The sequence below is a fragment of the Hyperolius riggenbachi genome, chromosome 7 (assembly GCF_040937935.1).
Source record: "Hyperolius riggenbachi isolate aHypRig1 chromosome 7, aHypRig1.pri, whole genome shotgun sequence".
Lineage (NCBI taxonomy): Eukaryota > Metazoa > Chordata > Amphibia > Anura > Hyperoliidae > Hyperolius > Hyperolius riggenbachi.
Window position 1 is genome coordinate 10390079 of NC_090652.1, and position 17174 is coordinate 10407252.

The 17174-nt window shown below is 43.3% G+C and overlaps 2 protein-coding genes across 3 annotated transcripts in view; both read left to right on the forward strand.

The window, feature by feature from the left end:
- Positions 1-17174, forward strand: part of RGS11 (regulator of G protein signaling 11) — a 216460-nt gene that overhangs the window by 88245 nt on the left and 111041 nt on the right. For both annotated transcript variants that reach the window (XM_068243575.1, XM_068243576.1), the window contains exon 4: positions 4966-5072. In XM_068243575.1, the coding sequence (XP_068099676.1) occupies positions 4966-5072 (107 nt within the window). The remainder of the gene's footprint in view (positions 1-4965; positions 5073-17174) is intronic.
- The window catches only part of LOC137524086 (NXPE family member 4-like), a 405433-nt gene that overhangs the window by 7336 nt on the left and 380923 nt on the right, over positions 1-17174 (forward strand). The gene's annotated exons all lie outside the window — the stretch shown is intronic.

The following is a 17174-nucleotide window of genomic DNA, read 5'->3' on the forward strand; positions in this document are numbered from 1 at the left end:
ATTTTGGTTGAAAAAAGACATACGTCCATCGAGTTCAACCAGTATAAAGTACAACACCAGCCTGCTCCCTCACATATCCCTGTTGATCCAGAGGAAGGCGAAAAAACCCTTACAAGGCATGGTCCAATTAGCCCCTAAAGGGAAAAATTCCTTCCCGACTCCAGATGGCAATCAGATAAAATCCCTGGATCAACATCATTAGGCATTACCTAGTAATTGTAGCCATGGATGTCTTTCAACGCAAGGAAAGCATCTAAGCCCCCTTTAAATGCAGGTATAGAGTTTGCCATAACGACTTCCTGTGGCAATGCATTCCACATCTTAATCACTCTTACTTTAAAGAACCCTTTCCTAAATAAATGGCTAAAACATTTTTCCTCCATGCGCAGATCATGTCCTCTAGTCCTTTGAGAAGGCCTAGGGACAAATAGCTCATCCGCCAAGGTATTATATTGCCCTCTGATGTATTTATACATGTTAATTAGATCCCCTCTAAGGCGTCTTTTCTCTAGACTAAATAAACCCAGTTTATCTAACCTTTCTCGATAAGTGAGACCTTCCATCCCACGCATCAATTTTGTTGCTCGTCTCTGCACCTGCTCTAAAACTGCAATATCTTTTTTGTAATGTGGTGCCCAGAACTGAATTCCATATTCCAGATGTGGCCTTACTAGAGAGTTAAACAGGGGCAATATTATGCTAGCATCTCGAGTTTTTATTTCCCTTTTAATGCATCCCAAAATTTTGTTAGCTTTAGCTGCAGCTGCTTGGCATTGAGTACGATTATTTAACTTGTTGTCAATGAGTACTCCTAAGTCCTTCTCCAAGTTTGATGTCCCCAACTGTATCCCATTTATTTTGTATGGTGCTAGACCATTAGTACTTCCAAAATGCATGACCTTACATTTGTCAACATTGAATTTCATCTGCCATGTATGTGCCCATATAGCCATCCTATCCAGATCCTGTTGCAATATGACACTATCTTCCTGAGAGTTAATGATTCTGCACAATTTTGTATCATCTGCAAAAATAGCAACATTGCTCACTACTGCATCTACTAGGTCATTAATAAATAAATTGAAGAGCACTGGACCCAGAACAGACCCCTGTGGGACCCCACTGCTAACAGTCTCCCATTTTGAGTATGATCCATTGACCACAACTCTTTGTTTTCTGTCCATTAGCCAATTCCCTATCCATGAACACAGACTCTTCCCCAGTCCTTGCATCCTCAACTTTTGCACCAGACTTTTGTGGGGAACAGTGTCGAAGGCCTTTGCAAAGTCCAAGTATATCACATCTACAGCATTCCCAATATCCATATTAGCATTCACTACCTCATAAAAGCTGAGCATGTTAGTCAAACAGGACCTGTCTTTAGTAAACCCATGTTGATGCTGAGAAATAAGATTATTTTCTACTATGAAGTCATGTATAGTATCTCTTAGTAACCCCTCAAATAGTTTGCATACAACTGATGTTAAACTTACAGGTCTATAATTTCCTGGATCAGATTTTTTGCCCTTCTTAAATAATGGGAAAACGTGGGCTGTACGTCAATCCACTGGGACTCTGCCAGTTGCAAGAGAGTCACAAAAGATAAGATAAAGGGGTTTATCTATAACTGAACTTAATTCCCTTAGGACCCGAGGATGCATGCCATCCGGGCCAGGTGCCTTGTCTATTTTTAATTTATTTAGTCTTGCCTTCACTTCTTCCTGCATTAAGTATTTAATATTACAGTTAGAAGATTGAGACTCTTCCGCCTCTGTAGTTTGCAACAGTGCTGTTTCTTTTGTGAAGACAGAAGCAAAGAAAGCATTTAATAACTCTGCCTTACCTTGGTCATCCACCATTGAGTTCCCATCCTCATCCTTTAGGAGTCCTATACAGTCAACCTTTCTTTTTTTAGAGTTAATGTACTTGTAAAACTTTTTTGGGTTAGATTTGATATCCTTAGCGATTTGTTTTTCAGCTTCAATCTTTGCCTGCCTAATTTCTTTTTTACAATTTTTATTGCACTCCTTATAATTGCTTAGTGCAGCCTCTGTCCCCTCCTGTTTTAAGACCTTATAGGCATTCTTTTTCCTCTTCATTTTATCTTTAACCTTTCTATTCATCCATAGAGGCCTTTTTTTATTCCTAGACATTTTGTTTCCATATGGGATATACATACTACAGTATTGATTGAGTATAAGTTTAAAAGCTTGCCATTTCCCTTCAGTGTCTTCCCCTTGTAGTACATTATCCCAGTTCACCAAACTTAGTGCCTGCCTAATTTGAGTGAACTTTGCTTTTCTAAAGTTCATAGTTTTAGTGGTCCCGCTGCCCCGTGGCCTATCAGTCACCAGCTCAAACGTTATCATGTTGTGATCACTATTTCCCAAATGTTCTTGAACCTGCACATTTGATACATTATCTGGTCTATTAGAAATGATCAGATCCAGTAACGCATTCCCCCTAGTTGGTTCAGTTACCATTTGAGTCAAGTAATTGTCCTGTAGTGCTGCCAGAAATCTGCTGCTTTTACCAGAATGAGTAGCCTCAATACTCCAGTCAATGTCTGGAAAGTTGAAGTCGCCCATAATTATGACCTCATTTTTACCTGCAGCTTTTTCAATCTGCTGTAGTAATCGCAGTTCTGCAGCTTCATTAATAAGAGGTGGCCTGTAGCATACCCCAATAAGCAATTGGCAACTTTTATTTCCACCATGAATATTTACCCAAACGGACTCCACATCTTCGCAATCTTCCTCCATCTCATCGTTGAGGACAGCTGTAAAAGAATTCTTAACAAAGAGACAAACCCCTCCACCTTTTTTCCCTGTTCTATCCCTCCTAAACACATTGTATCCTTTTAAATTAGCTATCCAGTCATGGCTTTCATCCATCCATGTCTCGGTTATTCCCACAATGTCATAGCCTTTGTCATTCAGAATGAACTCTAGTTCGTCTATTTTATTTGCAAGGCTCCGAGCATTGGTTACCATGCACTTTATATTTTTACCACCACATTTACCAATTTTGTTTACATGAAATTGGCTACTTGAATTTTTACCAACCTCCTTAATCTTTACACTGTCCCCACCCCCCTCTCCACCCTCCATAATGATAGGTTCCCACTGTCTTTTTACCTCATCTTGTCTATGTATTGAGACTTTATCCTCCCGCCTCCCCCCAGATCCTAGTTTAAAATCTCCTCCAACCGTTTAGCCATCTTCTCCCCCAATGCAGCTGCACCCTCCCCATTAAGGTGCAGCCCATCCCTGCTGTAGAACCTGTAGCCGACTGCAAAGTCTGCCCAGTTCTCCAGGAACCCAAACCCTTCCTTCCTACACCAATTTCTCAGCCACTTATTTAGCTCCCTAAGCTCCCTCTGTCTCTCAGATGTAGCACGTGGCACTGGCAGTATTTCAGAAAACAGTTGTGCTCCAGTTATATAGGCAGCTACCTCCTTGGTTTAGGTAGCCACTAGACAGGTGTGCCCATGCATAGGAAACCAGCCCCCCCCCCCCCCCCCCCAGTATTAGGCGGCCCTACCCCTAGCATAGGAAGCCAGGTGTGCCCCCAGTATTAGGCAGCCCCGCCCCCAGCATAGGAAGCCTGTTGTACTTCTCTGCATGGACATGTTCTAGATTCTAAAATATGCAGAGAAGAAAAAAGGAGTTTTAGAAGACAGAGAGCAAACTACAGCATGTAAATGAGTTTCCTGCCGAGACACATCAAACAACAAATCACAGCTTGATCGATGATCCTAACGAGCTCTCCGCTGCGTTTCGCAGTCCAGAGGGTGGCTTCATCGGGGGCACACGCATTCGGCAATTTAGCAACTCGCCGTGACCAATTAAAATGTTGTTATAAATCATCTGCAGATCAAATAGGTAAGTCATTTAGCATTTATAGTAGTCCAGATGAATTAATAAATGACAACAGTATTAAGTCAAGATTTTTTATTTAATGACAACATGTAAATTTAAACTTTTCTTAAATGTCAATAATTGGCTGGGATACATCAAATGAAAAAAACCAAAACTTTGATGTTTAGCTCTGATGAGTCACGGCTGGATTTCTGGGGATAATGAGCCAGACGCGCGTTTCACGGTTCAGAGCACCGCGCATACATCTAACGGTTAAGCATCTTCCCGGACGCAATTAAAATATTATTATAAATCAGCTAAAAAAAACAAATCAGTCAGTTTTCCTATCCAGATCTACACCGCATGCCAAAAAACTCGCTGCCTAGTCTGCTAGATTCTCACTGCCTCACCTATTGTTTGCACCCCATTCAACTTTAGATTGTAAGCTGACAAGGGCAGGCCTCATATCTGTAGTACTTAAAGCAGCATGGACAACTAAATTATCCCAGGAAAAAAAACCACATATAATAGTAGATAAATACTTACATAACATATGTATGTACTGTCCGCGTTTTGATTTCAGTGAATTTTATATAGTAAATTGAGAGAAAACTGTTGCAGGCATTTTCCATCTTTACTGCCTCTGACTGAAGCCAATCCTGATGTAATTTCCTCCCTTACTCTTTTTTTCCCCTAGAAACTGCATTGTCGTATCTAGCTTGCTTTGTAAACACATGTGAGCACAGCATAGATCATATTTCAGCAGCTTCTGCAGAGGGGTGAGGAGTATTTCCCTTCTCTGCCTTACCCTGTCACACTGAACTGCCCTCAGCCAATCAGTGAGGAGCAAGGAGGGGAGATAACAAGCTTCCTTCCTTCTCCCGGCAATGTACCAAAATAGAGCCAGGCTGACTGAGTTAACATTTATGATTATAATGGATTGCTTAAAATGCAGGGTCAGGATGTAGACTATATAACAAACACAGAGCAGTGGTTAAATAGAATTTTATTTTATGACTGAGAATCCTGATTTAAAATTTGTGTCAAGTATGAATGTGATCTGTGTTTATAACTTTGTAGCTGAAGCTGCACTTTTTGTTTATAGAGTCGCAGCACCTCGGAAACCTGCTGGTGAAGTACGGATACATTTACCCTCTGAAGGATCCCAGAAACCTCATCCTACGGGCGGACGACTCCCCATACAGATTCCAGGTAATTCTGATGACGCATACAAAACGCATATGCATTTTGTATATGCAAAACACAAACGCATTAAAACGCATGCAAAACGCTTGAAAAATGCATCAGCAATAAAAAAAACCCTAATGCAAACGCACCAAAAATGCAGTAGAAAATCAGCAAAAAGGCACACAAAAAACGCATGACATAAAACGCGACCTCACGTGATATGTGGGCACCCAGCCTAAATAAAACCCACTGCTACTAAATATAGCCACTGCCACTAAATATAGCCACTGCCACTAAATATAGCCACTGCTACTAAATATAGCCACTGCCACTAAATATAGCTATGCCACTAAATAAAACTACTGCTACTAAATATAGCCACTGCCACTAAATAAAACTACTGCTACTAAATATAGCCACTGCCACTAAATATAGCTATGCCACTAAATAAAACTACTGCTACTAAATATAGCCACTGCCACTAAATAAAACTACTGCTACTAAATATAGCCACTGCCACTAAATATAGCTATGCCACTAAATAAAACTACTGCTACTAAATATAGCCACTGCCACTAAATAAAACTACTGCTACTAAATATAGCCACTGCCACTAAATAAAACTACTGCTACTAAATATAGCCACTGCCACTAAATATAGCTATGCCACTAAATAAAACTACTGCTACTAAATATAGCCACTGCCACTAAATAAAACTACTGCTACTAAATATAGCCACTGCCACTAAATAAAACTACTGCTACTAAATATAGCCACTGCCACTAAATAAAACCCACTGCTACTAAATATAGCCACTGCCACTAAATAAAACCCACTGCTACTAAATATAGCCACTGCCACTAAATAAAACCCACTGCTACTAAATATAGCCACTGCCACTAAATAAAACCCACTGCTACTAAATATAGCCACTGCCACTAAATATAGCCACTGCCACTAAATAAAACCCACTGCTACTAAATATAGCCACTGCCACTAAATAAAACCCACTGCTACTAAATATAGCCACTGCCACTAAATAAAACCCACTGCTACTAAATATAGCCACTGCCACTAAATAAAACCCACTGCTACTAAGTAAAGGCACTGCCACCACTGTATAAAGCTACTGCCACTAAATAAAAGCACGGCAACTACGGTATATACTGTAAAACCACTGCCTCTAAATATAACCACTGCCAATACCATTGCCACTATATAAAACCAAACACTGCCACTAAATAAAACCACTATCACTAAATAAAACTACTGCCAATAAATGAAAAAGAACTGCCACTAAATAAAACACTGCCACTAATTAGCATGCTGTGATTGATTGATTGATTGATTGATTGATTGATTGATGGGTCAGTCAGTTACAAGGTTTACTTCTGTTGTGGCCAGTTAGGGAGCCGTGTATGATGCAGTGGCGGCCCAGCAGGTCAGGGGGAGGGGTGCAGTAGTGACATAATCACACTCTGCTCAACAAGCACCCAAGGGGGTGTGTCTGCAACCAGGCTCGCGCCTTGTAACAGCTCTTGAAATAGAGGGGTCCCCCATCCGACAAGCACAGGCTACACACCAGCCTTTTCAGCTGTGTGTGGCCAGTTTGATGCAGTGGCTGTCCACTGTCCATCAGGTCAGGGAGGAGAGGTGAAGTGATGACATCATCACACTCTGCTCTGCTCCACAAGCACACAAGGCAGGGGCAAACCCAGGATTTTTGAGGGGGGATTCCTGAAAGGTCTCCCTCAGCCTGGCACAATACAGTATAATAATATGGTAGGACATCATGCTGGGTACACATAATGCAATTTCCGTCCAACTGACAGGATCTGACAATTATTTCCTAAATGTCCGATCTGCTCCTGATCGACAACGGGATCAATCAGGAGCAGCCCGGATACAGATAATAATGAGGACAGCCGACATTGCTAATGAAGGGGAAAGTGAGCAGGGCACAGGGCTGTGCTCATACCTGACTCTGCTACAGGAAACTAGAGCTGATGAAAGCTAAACGTTTTATACTGTACATACCTGGGGCTTCCTCCAGCCTCATAAGCTTGGATCACGCCTCCAGGTATGTATAAAAGTTTAGCTTTCATCAACTCTGGTACAATTTAAGTTCCCCAGAGCTGCTCCATGCTCTGTACACATGCTGCTGCTCCATTCAAAGTCAAATGTAGTGGGGAAAGAAAGGGGGCGGGGCTGTGAGCTGCAGGATACCTACAGATATTCTGGAGTCTCAACCTGTGCCTGTCCCCAGACACTGCACCGCCCAGGTCTGAGGGGGGATTCTGGGCAGCTGTAATCCCCCCCTGCATTTGCCTATGCAAGGGTGTGTGTCTGAGACTAGACTCGAGCCTTTTAACAACTCATGAAATAGAGGAGTCCACCAGCCGACAGGGACAGACTACACACCAGCTGTTTCAGCTGCGTGTGTTTTTAAGCTCAATCCTTCTTTTTATAATACAGATGATATTCAGTCTTGCTTTCCCGAGGATTCTCTGCGTCCCGCGAGCGAATCCCCCGAGTATCGCTTGGCATAAGCGATCTGCAACAACAGCTGTATCACTTCCTCCAGTGAACTCCCGGGTGCATTCTCCATACGAATAATATCCAAGGACACGGAGGATGGAAATAGCACAGAGTTTATTTACCTTACGTCTATTCCAGCGCAGGCATTAAGCATGACGTCACATGACCCTCGGGTCATATCTGATGAATGCTGGGAGTACTGGACCGGCTATACTTAGTCTCATCAATGCAAGACTCACAAAATCGTTTTTCCATTTGTTTTCCCGTTACGACTCCCATCCTCTTTTCTGCTACGGAATACAAACCCCCATATCATGAAGGGGCCATGACATGTAAGCCCTTAAAGTGACACTGAAGCGAAAAAAAAACTTATGATATAATGAATTGTATGTGTAGTACGGATAATTCATAGAACATTAGTAGCAAAGAAAAGACTCTCATATTTTTATTTTCAGTTATATAGCTTTTTTTCTATAACATTTCATCATTCTGTCATATTTGCAGTTTTAAAACCACACTATGTCTTTCAAGCTATAAAACAGGGCAGAGCTAATGACTCTTTGAACTTTCCTGCAGTAAAACCTTATCACAAGCTGTCTCTCACTGTTTCTTGGCTGTTTAAGTTCTTCAGAAAACAGGACTGTGTTGGACCCAGTGGCCTATATGCAATTCACTTTATCTCCTGAGTTTTCTTTTAGGTGATATTATAAAACGTGTCAATAAAATGCATTTTAAACCAACAGCAAGCAAAAATTACAAAAAAATTATTTTGGTAGTACTTTTTACGTACTTTTTGATACTTTTTTTTCCCATTGCAAAGTGCTAAAAAGTTGTTTTAAATCAAAGAGGAACATTTTTCACTTAGGAGAAAACTCAGGGGAAAACGTGAATTGCATATGGGCCAGTGGGTGGAAGAGCTCAGAGAAGCTGTTTTGCATAGATAACAAGTGAAGTGTTTTACCTGCTACTAATGTCCTATTTCTTAGATGTGCTACACAAACAAATCATTATATTATACGTTTATTTTCACTTTAGATTCCCTTTAACCTTCCTGGCGGTAAGCCCGAGCTGAGCTCGGGCTATGCCGCCGGAAGGCATTGCTCAGGCCCCGCTGGGCCGATTTGCATAATTTTATTTTGCTACACGCAGCTAGCACTTTGCTAGCTGCGTGTGCAATCCGATCGCCGCCGATCCGCCGCTATCCGTCACGCTGCAGCCGCCCCTCCCAGACCCCGTACGCTGCCTGGCCAATCAGTGCCAGGCAGCGCTGAGGGGTGGATCGGAGTCCCCTTTGACGTCACGACGTCGAGGACGTCGGTGACGTCATCCCGCCCGTCGCCATGGCGACGGGGGAGGCCCTCCAGGAGATCCCGGAGGGGGAAGCCCTCCAGGAGATCCCGAAGGCGATCGGAGGGGCTGGGGGGATGCCGCTGACCTAGTCTCGCTACATGATATACATTTTTTTTTTAAACGGCTGTGCTGCCCCCTGGCGGATTTTAATAAACCACCAGGAGGGTTAAAGTACCAATATCATGAAAACATTGAAAACACATACATATAAAATGTACTTTTCTCCCCTAGTAAAATGCACTGTAAATTATTTTTTCCTGTGTCCTTGTCTATCAGTTTGAGATAAGGGGATTGATTCACTAAAGCGTGATAACTCAGTTATCACGTGTAAAGGCTTTGCACGTGCTAAGTATCATCACGTGCTAAGTATCATCACGTGCTAAGTATCATCACGTGCTAAGTATCATCACGTGCTAAGTATCATCACGTGCTAAGTATCATTATCACACGAACAGAATGTAGATCAGGAATTATTACTGCATACAGTACATAAAGCGACGCCCGTTAAACTTTGCGCGCGCCGTATTACAATAACGTTTTAATGTTAATGTAAGCACCATTGCTGATTTCACTACCAAACGCTATTCTTCTGATTGTGCGAAGCGCCGTAGTTTTCAATGGCAGAAAAGTACATTTTATATGTATGTGTTTTTAATGTTTTCATGATATTGGTCCTTTAACCCTCCTGGTGGTTTATTAAAATCCGCCAGGGGGCAGCACAGCCATTTTTTTTTAATTTTTTTTAATTTTTTTTATATCATGTAGCGAGACTATCGGAGGCGATCGGAGGCGATCGGAGATCACGAGATCCCATTCAAAGAACGTGATCTCCTGGAGGGCTTCCCCCGTTTGTGTGATCTGCAGTGACTTCACGCGATAATGATACTTAGCACATGATAAAGATACTTAACACGTGATAATGATAATGATACTTAGCACGTGATGAAGATACTTAGCATGTGATAATGATACTTAGCACATGATAATGATACTTAGCACGTGATAATGATACTTAGAACGTGATGATGATACTTAGCATGTGATAGTGATAATTAGCACATGATAATGATACTTAGCAGGTGATAATGATACTTAGCAGGTGATAATCATACTTAGCCCATGATAATGATACTTAGCACATGATAATGATACTTAGCACGTGATAATGTTACTAAGCACATGATAATGATACTTAGCACGTGATAATGTTACTTAGCACGTGATAATGATACTTAGCACGTGATAATGATGCTTAGCACGTGATAATGATGCTTAGCACATGATAATGATACTTATAACATGATAATGATACTGTAATGATTGCTTCTGCAGCCTGTACTGCTGGCTGCAGTGGTTCTGCAGCCAGGTAGTTTCTGATTTCTTTCTATACATTTGCTGGCATGGCTTTGCTTGCACTCTCATTGAGTGTTGATTACCTTGCAGCTGTTTGGAGATTTGCATGTCCACTCCCTCTGAATGACCTCAGCATAAAGTCTCACTTCCTGCTGTGGTCATTGTCCGACATAGTTCCATGTTAGCCTGACTAGCAGTAGCTTAGGACCTCTGTTCTTGGATAGTTAGATAGTACGCTTTATCGCTGTTGCGCTTCTCGTGCGGTGACCGTACTCCCAACGTGTTTTAGTCGCTGTTGCGCTTCTCGTGCAGTGACCGCGTTTAGGTAGCGTTTAGTTCGCGTTTTGTTAGCGTTTATTACTTGCCTCTGTTTTATTGCTTTGTTCTGTCTGTGGATCGCACTACTCTGGCGGTAAGGGTAGTGGATCCTTCTGATCCTGTTTGCGAAGCTAGCCATCGCTGCGGTTGCGTTTGGCTACTTCATTCTGCCTGGGGATCGCATTCGCTCCGGCGGTGAGAGTGGTGGATCCCATCTGACCTGTCCTTGTTATATGTTTGTCTCTCTGTCTGAGCAACCCTTGCCGTTGCCTGCTGTAAGGCAACTGATTGGTAAGCATGCTTGCTATCTGTTTGTGTTCCAAGTTAGCTTTCCTTGTACGCTCGAACTGGGAGGAAACCAGGGACTCGTACACACTAGTTAGGACGTACAGTACACGTTTGTTATTTTGTCAGTACTTACGCCGATATATGCGCATGATGTCTTTATTATTTTCTTGTATTCGAATCGTGGAGATATATCAATACGTTGATATACGCACATTCGGACTGTTATTATTTCTGTGCTGTTTCGGTATTGCTCATTGCTGATTGCACTGAGCAATATTAGTCTGTCATCTGTGGAGCACTCAGAGCTGTTGTCCTCTGTGCTCCAAGCTCCACCTGCTGTCTGGTATTTCCCTCCACAGGTGCATTTGCATCGCACTGGGGCAATCTGTCTAAGCGCTTGTGGGAGATTTCCATCGTGTCAGCGTGCACGTTGTGCGCTGACCGGCGAAATTATCCCACAATCAATACAGATACTTAGCACGTGATGATGATACTTAGCACGTGATAGTGATACTTAGCACATGATAATGATACTTAGCACGTGATAATGATACTTAGCACGTGATAATGATACTTAGCACATGATAATGATACTTATCATGTGATAATGTTACGTAGCACGTGATAATGGTACTTAGCACGTGATAATGTTACTTAGCACGTGATAATGGTACTTAGCACGTGATAATGTTACTTAGCAGGTGATAATAATACTTAGCACATGATGATGATACTTAGCACGTGATGATGATACTTAGCATCTGATAATGATACTTAGCAGCGCATGATAATGATACTTAGCATGTGATAATGATACTTAGCATGTGATAGTGATACTTAGCACGTCATAGTGATACGTAGTACATGATAGTGATACTTAGCACGTGATAGTGATACTTAGCACGTGATAGTGATACTTAGCACGTGATAGTGATACTTTGCACATGATAATGATACTTAGCATGTGATACTGACACTTCGCAGGTGATAATGATACTTAGCATGTGATAGTGATACTTAGCACGTGTTAGTGATACTTAGCACATAATAGTGATACTTAGCACATGATAATGATACTTAGCACGTGATAGTGATACTTAGCACATGATAATGATACTTAGCACGTGATAATGATACTTAGCACGTGATAATGATACTTAGCACATGATAATGATACATAGCACGTGATAATGATACTTAGCACGTGATAATGATACTTAGCACGTGATAATGATACTTAGCACATGATAATGATACTTAGCACGTGATAATCATACTTAGCACCTGATAATGATACTAAGCACGTGATCGTGATACTTAGCACGTGATAATCATACTTAGCACATGATATCACGTGCAAAGCGGCTTGTCACTGTCGTGCTAAGTGTTAGCACGCTTTAGTGAATCGAGCCCATAAGGTTAAACATATTATTCAGTGATTACAAAGTCTCTCCTTACCCCGATTTACATTCTGAATATTATGACACATCTTTACTCCTGTCAGGTGATCTCTGCGGAATGTTTGTTTATTGAGAGTTCTAAATCCAGTAGAAAACCTGGTCTCCCAGAATGCTCTGGGAAGAGAATTCTGGATATAGTAACAGCCTAGGCTGTGACATCACTGGCAGGGTGGGGCTATATGCCAATATACAGCAGTATATAGATATAGGAAGTGTTCCTGATGCTGAAACCAGGAATATTACTGCAAGAGTGGGTATCCTGAATGGTACAGTCTACTGTAAGTCACCACAGGGCCTCTTTCGGGGAAATGATAATGGTGGAAGCTTGCAGTGCTGTGTGGGTGGCTTTGTCACGCTGGTTCCATTCTTCATCATGAGACCTTACTGACAGGTCCTCATCCCTTAATCCCGCCTACTCCCCGGTCTCCGTGTTTGCTGCCCCAGGGCGCTGTCTCATCACATTTTCCTGAGAAGACTGTCAGGTAATTGGAGTTTTCCGAATCCCTAGAGGACTGGAGAGGCTGCAGATAGCTGAGTGTTCGAGTATATCCTCCTGTGTGCAGCAAACCATCTTACTTCACCTGCATCCGCCACCCCGGCCTCTGCATGCGTGACAACCATCTCCCAGCAGAGGAAAACTTATCCTACATCAGCCACCCCGGCCTCTGCATGTGTGACAACTATGTCACACATCTTTATCCTCATTGTTACTATACAAGAGGGCTCCGGGCAAATGTTAAAGGAGAACTAAAGTGAGAGGGATATGGAGGCTGCCATATTTATTTCCTTTTAAGCAATGCCAGTTGCCTGGCTTTCCTGCTGATCTTCTGCCCAGGGCTGTGGAGTACAAATTTCATCCAACTCTGACTCCTCCGTTTATGAAACCTCCGACTCCAGGTACTGTAATACATTTAGTTATAGCCCCTGAACAAGCATGCAGCAGATCAGGTCTTGCTGACATTATTGTCAGATCTGACAAGATTAGCTGCATGCTTGTTTCTGGTGTGATTCAGACTCTACTACAGCCAAATAGATCAGCAGGGCTGCCAGGCAACTAGTATTGTTTAACAGGAAATAAATGGCAGCCTCCATATACCTCTCACTACAGTTCTCCTTTAAAGGCTTTTATAGGGTTGTTTCCCATTAAGAACGACTGCCACATTTCCGCCCGTATACGCAGCGATTGCGTTTGAGGTTTCCGATGGGAGGAAAAAAAAATCAGCTAGGAAAATGTTTTGATCTACAGAAAAAAATCCTTTTTCTTTCCTAATGTATAATTACCATTAATAATTGCCCATGGAAAGAAACACTGGGCCTAATCTGCGGTTTTAAGTAATAATATTGCCCGTGGCTGGCAGGGGGGTTGGCAGGACTGGGATAATGAGGGCACTGCCCTAAAGGTATGCTGTGCTATATTTGGTGCCCGTCAGCTGATCGCGTCAGCCGCGGTTTACGTATGTCCAGAGATCCCCGGGAAAACGAGGGGATATTTATTGTGACAGGCGCGTCCCTGGATATGGCGACGAGCGCTGCCATCGCCTGTAATTATCGCGGTCTGTCATGAACACTATAAGGCTGGCGGAGGAAGAATCTGCTTCTCCCAGGGCACAAAACAAACAGCGAGGCAAGCTTGTCTGCTGGAAGATTGATGTAAATAGGTTGCAAAGCAAGATCTGACCGAATCTTGTCTGTTAATAGCGGCTGAGCTAAATATAGCACGAGCGAACGTGCTCCCGTTTCCCTGCGCAGTCGAGAGGCAGAAGGGATGTCTTACAGCGCTGTAATAAGAATGCTCCTCTCCTGAAAATAGGACCTTGCAGCATGGCCGGATTACAGGCAAGGCAACAAAGGCCATAGCCTTAAGCGCAAGATAAGCAAGGGGCGGGTTGCGGGCAGCAAGCTATAGGAACATTCACAGCCAGGTCTGGCACTTAAGGGATGAAGTGGTGGCGAATAACGCCACTAACTGCCCTCAGAGTAGCTTACACTCTTATCCCATCCATCATGTCACTAACTGCCCTCAGAGGAGTTTACAATCTAATCCCTGCCATTATGTCACTAAAGGTGGCCATACACTGGTCGATTTGCCATCAGATTCGACCAACAGATAGATCCCTCTCTGATCGAATCTGATCAGAGAGGGATCGTATGGCTACCTTTACAGCAAACAGATTGTGAACCGATTTCAGCCTGAAACCGTTCACAATCTGTTGTGGTGGTGGTGCTGCTGCTGCCCCCGCCCGCCCGCATACATTACCTGCTCCGCCGGCGCGACTCCAGTCCCCCGGTCACCGCTGCTCTGTCTGCGCTCTGGTCTCCAGGTCCGGCATGCCTCACTTCTTCTAGCCCGGCAGGAAGTTTAAACAGTAGAGGGCGTCCTGCACTCTGAACGATCCCCGCTACTGCCACGGACATCCGTGGCAGTAGCGGGGATCATTCAGAGTGCGGGACGCCGCCGGTAAACCGATTGATAGCTGCAAACGAGCTCTAGCTTCACCATTGAGACGTGCCTATATCAATCTACTAGTCTGTAAGTAGGCAATTGGCGCGAGAAGCGCGGACCTGGAGACCAGAGCGCAGACAGAGCAGCGGTGACCGGGGACTGGAGTCGCGCCGGCGGGGCAGCACGGTGGCGTAGTGGTTAGCTCTCTCGCCTTGCAGCGCTGGGTCCCTGGTTCAAATCCCAGCCAGGGCACTATCTGCAAAGAGTTTGTATGTTCTCTCCGTGTCTGCGTGGGTTTCCTCCGGGCACTCCGGTTTCCTCCCACATTCCAAAAACATACAGATAAGTTAATTGGCTCCCACTAAAATTGGCCCTAGACTACAGTACTTACACTACATAATACAGACATATGGCAATGGTAGGGATTAGATTGTGAGCTCCTTTGAGGGACAGTTAGTGACAAGATATATATATATACACTGTACAGCGCTGCGTAATATGTCGGCGCTATATAAATACTAAATAATAATAATAATAATAATAATAATGTATTGCTCAATGTGCAGACATACTATGCAATGAGGAGGTTTTTTGTATCTTGTTTTAAAGTTTTTTATCAAGATTAAACGTTTTACTGAGACCGGATGGTGTACTTCACTGATGAGCAGAGTGAGACACAGATTGAGCTTGAGACCCACCTGAAAAACGAGGTGGTCTGCATCTGGTGAGCCCCATTGATGTTGGTGGTGGATTTTGAGTGGAATCACGCTTTACACTAGCACGGGTGTGATAAAGCCATATATTAGACAGAATCACGCGATGTGGAGTTTCTGATTTTGTTTTCTAGCCTGAATCCTGTGTCAGAGCGCAGTGGAATATTTTACTCATCATCTGTATCTAAGGACATTTCCAAGCGAACTCACAGATTCTCAGGACATTCAAATTAGGACGTTGGTATAATTTCTAGTAGCGCTGCCAGTAATAATATACTAAATGTCCTCCAAGGAGGTTATAATCTAATCCCTGCCACCTTGTCACTAATTGTCCTAAGAGGTTTAAAATCTAATCTCTGCCATCATGGCAGTAACTGTCCTCAGAGGAATTTACAATCGAATCCCTGACATCATGTCATTAACTGTCCTCCAAGGAGGTTATGATCTAATCCCTACCACTTCATCACTAACTGTTATTAGAATTAATATTAAATATAAAATTAAATTTCTGTTAGATTTACCTGCCAGATAGATAATTTCCAACATGTTGGAAATGTATCTATCTTACCATCTATCTGTCTAGCGAATAAGCTGATTGTTCTACTCAGCAGGAGATAAACAGAAGACAGACAATGCACCAGAGATAAGGACCATTCTCTACAGAGAATAATCTAATGCAAAAAATCTAACAGAAAATCTTATATTGTATACTAGAACCATACAATCTAATCCCTGATGTCATGTCACTAACTGTCTTTAGAAGAGTTTACAATCTAATCTCTCCTATTATGTCACTAGCTGCCCTCAGAGGAGTTTACAATCTAATCCCTGACGTCACGTCACTGTCTTCCGAGGAGTTTACAATCAAATCTCTCCAATCACATCACTAACTGTCCCTCAGAAGAGGTTACAATTGAATCCCTACCATCATGCCACTAACTGGCCTCAGAGGAGCTTACAGTCTAATACCTGCTGTCATTTCATTAACCAGCCTGGCGTTCTATTAAGATCGCCAGGCTGGCGACCGGACGTTTTTTTTAATAAAAAAAAAACTATCGCATGCAGCCAACTAAAAGTTGGCTGCATGAAAGCCCACTAGAGGGCGCTCCTGTTGCGATGAGCGGCCTTTCTTGTTTCGCTTTCCTCGTCGCCATGGCGACGAGCGGAGTGGCGTCATGGACGTCAGCCACCTCCGATCCATCCCTTAGCGCTGGCCGGAACTGTTTGGTCCGGCTGCGCTGGGCTCGGGCGGCTGGGGGGACCCTCTTTCGCCGCTGCACGCGGCGGATCGCCACGCTGCGGCGGCGATCAGGTAGCACACGCGGCTGGCAAAGTGCCGGCTGTGTGTGCACCTTTTTATTTGATAAAAATCGGCCCAGCAGGGCCTGAGCGGCAGCCTCCGGCGGTGATGGACGAGCTGAGCTCGTCCATACTGCCAGGCTGGTTAACTGTCCTCAGAGGAGTTTACAATCTAAACTCTGCCATGTTGAGGGGGGGGGGGGGGGGGGGGTGTCTTAGGATGTTGTTGATTCAGGGGCGGCTAGAGATAGTAAGCTATGGACTGAAAAAAGTACATATCCAGCCCTGCCTTGCAGCAATGCGTTCCTGAGCTCAATTTTCACCATTGGGACTTGTAGTTCCCTTAAACTTGGTACACACATT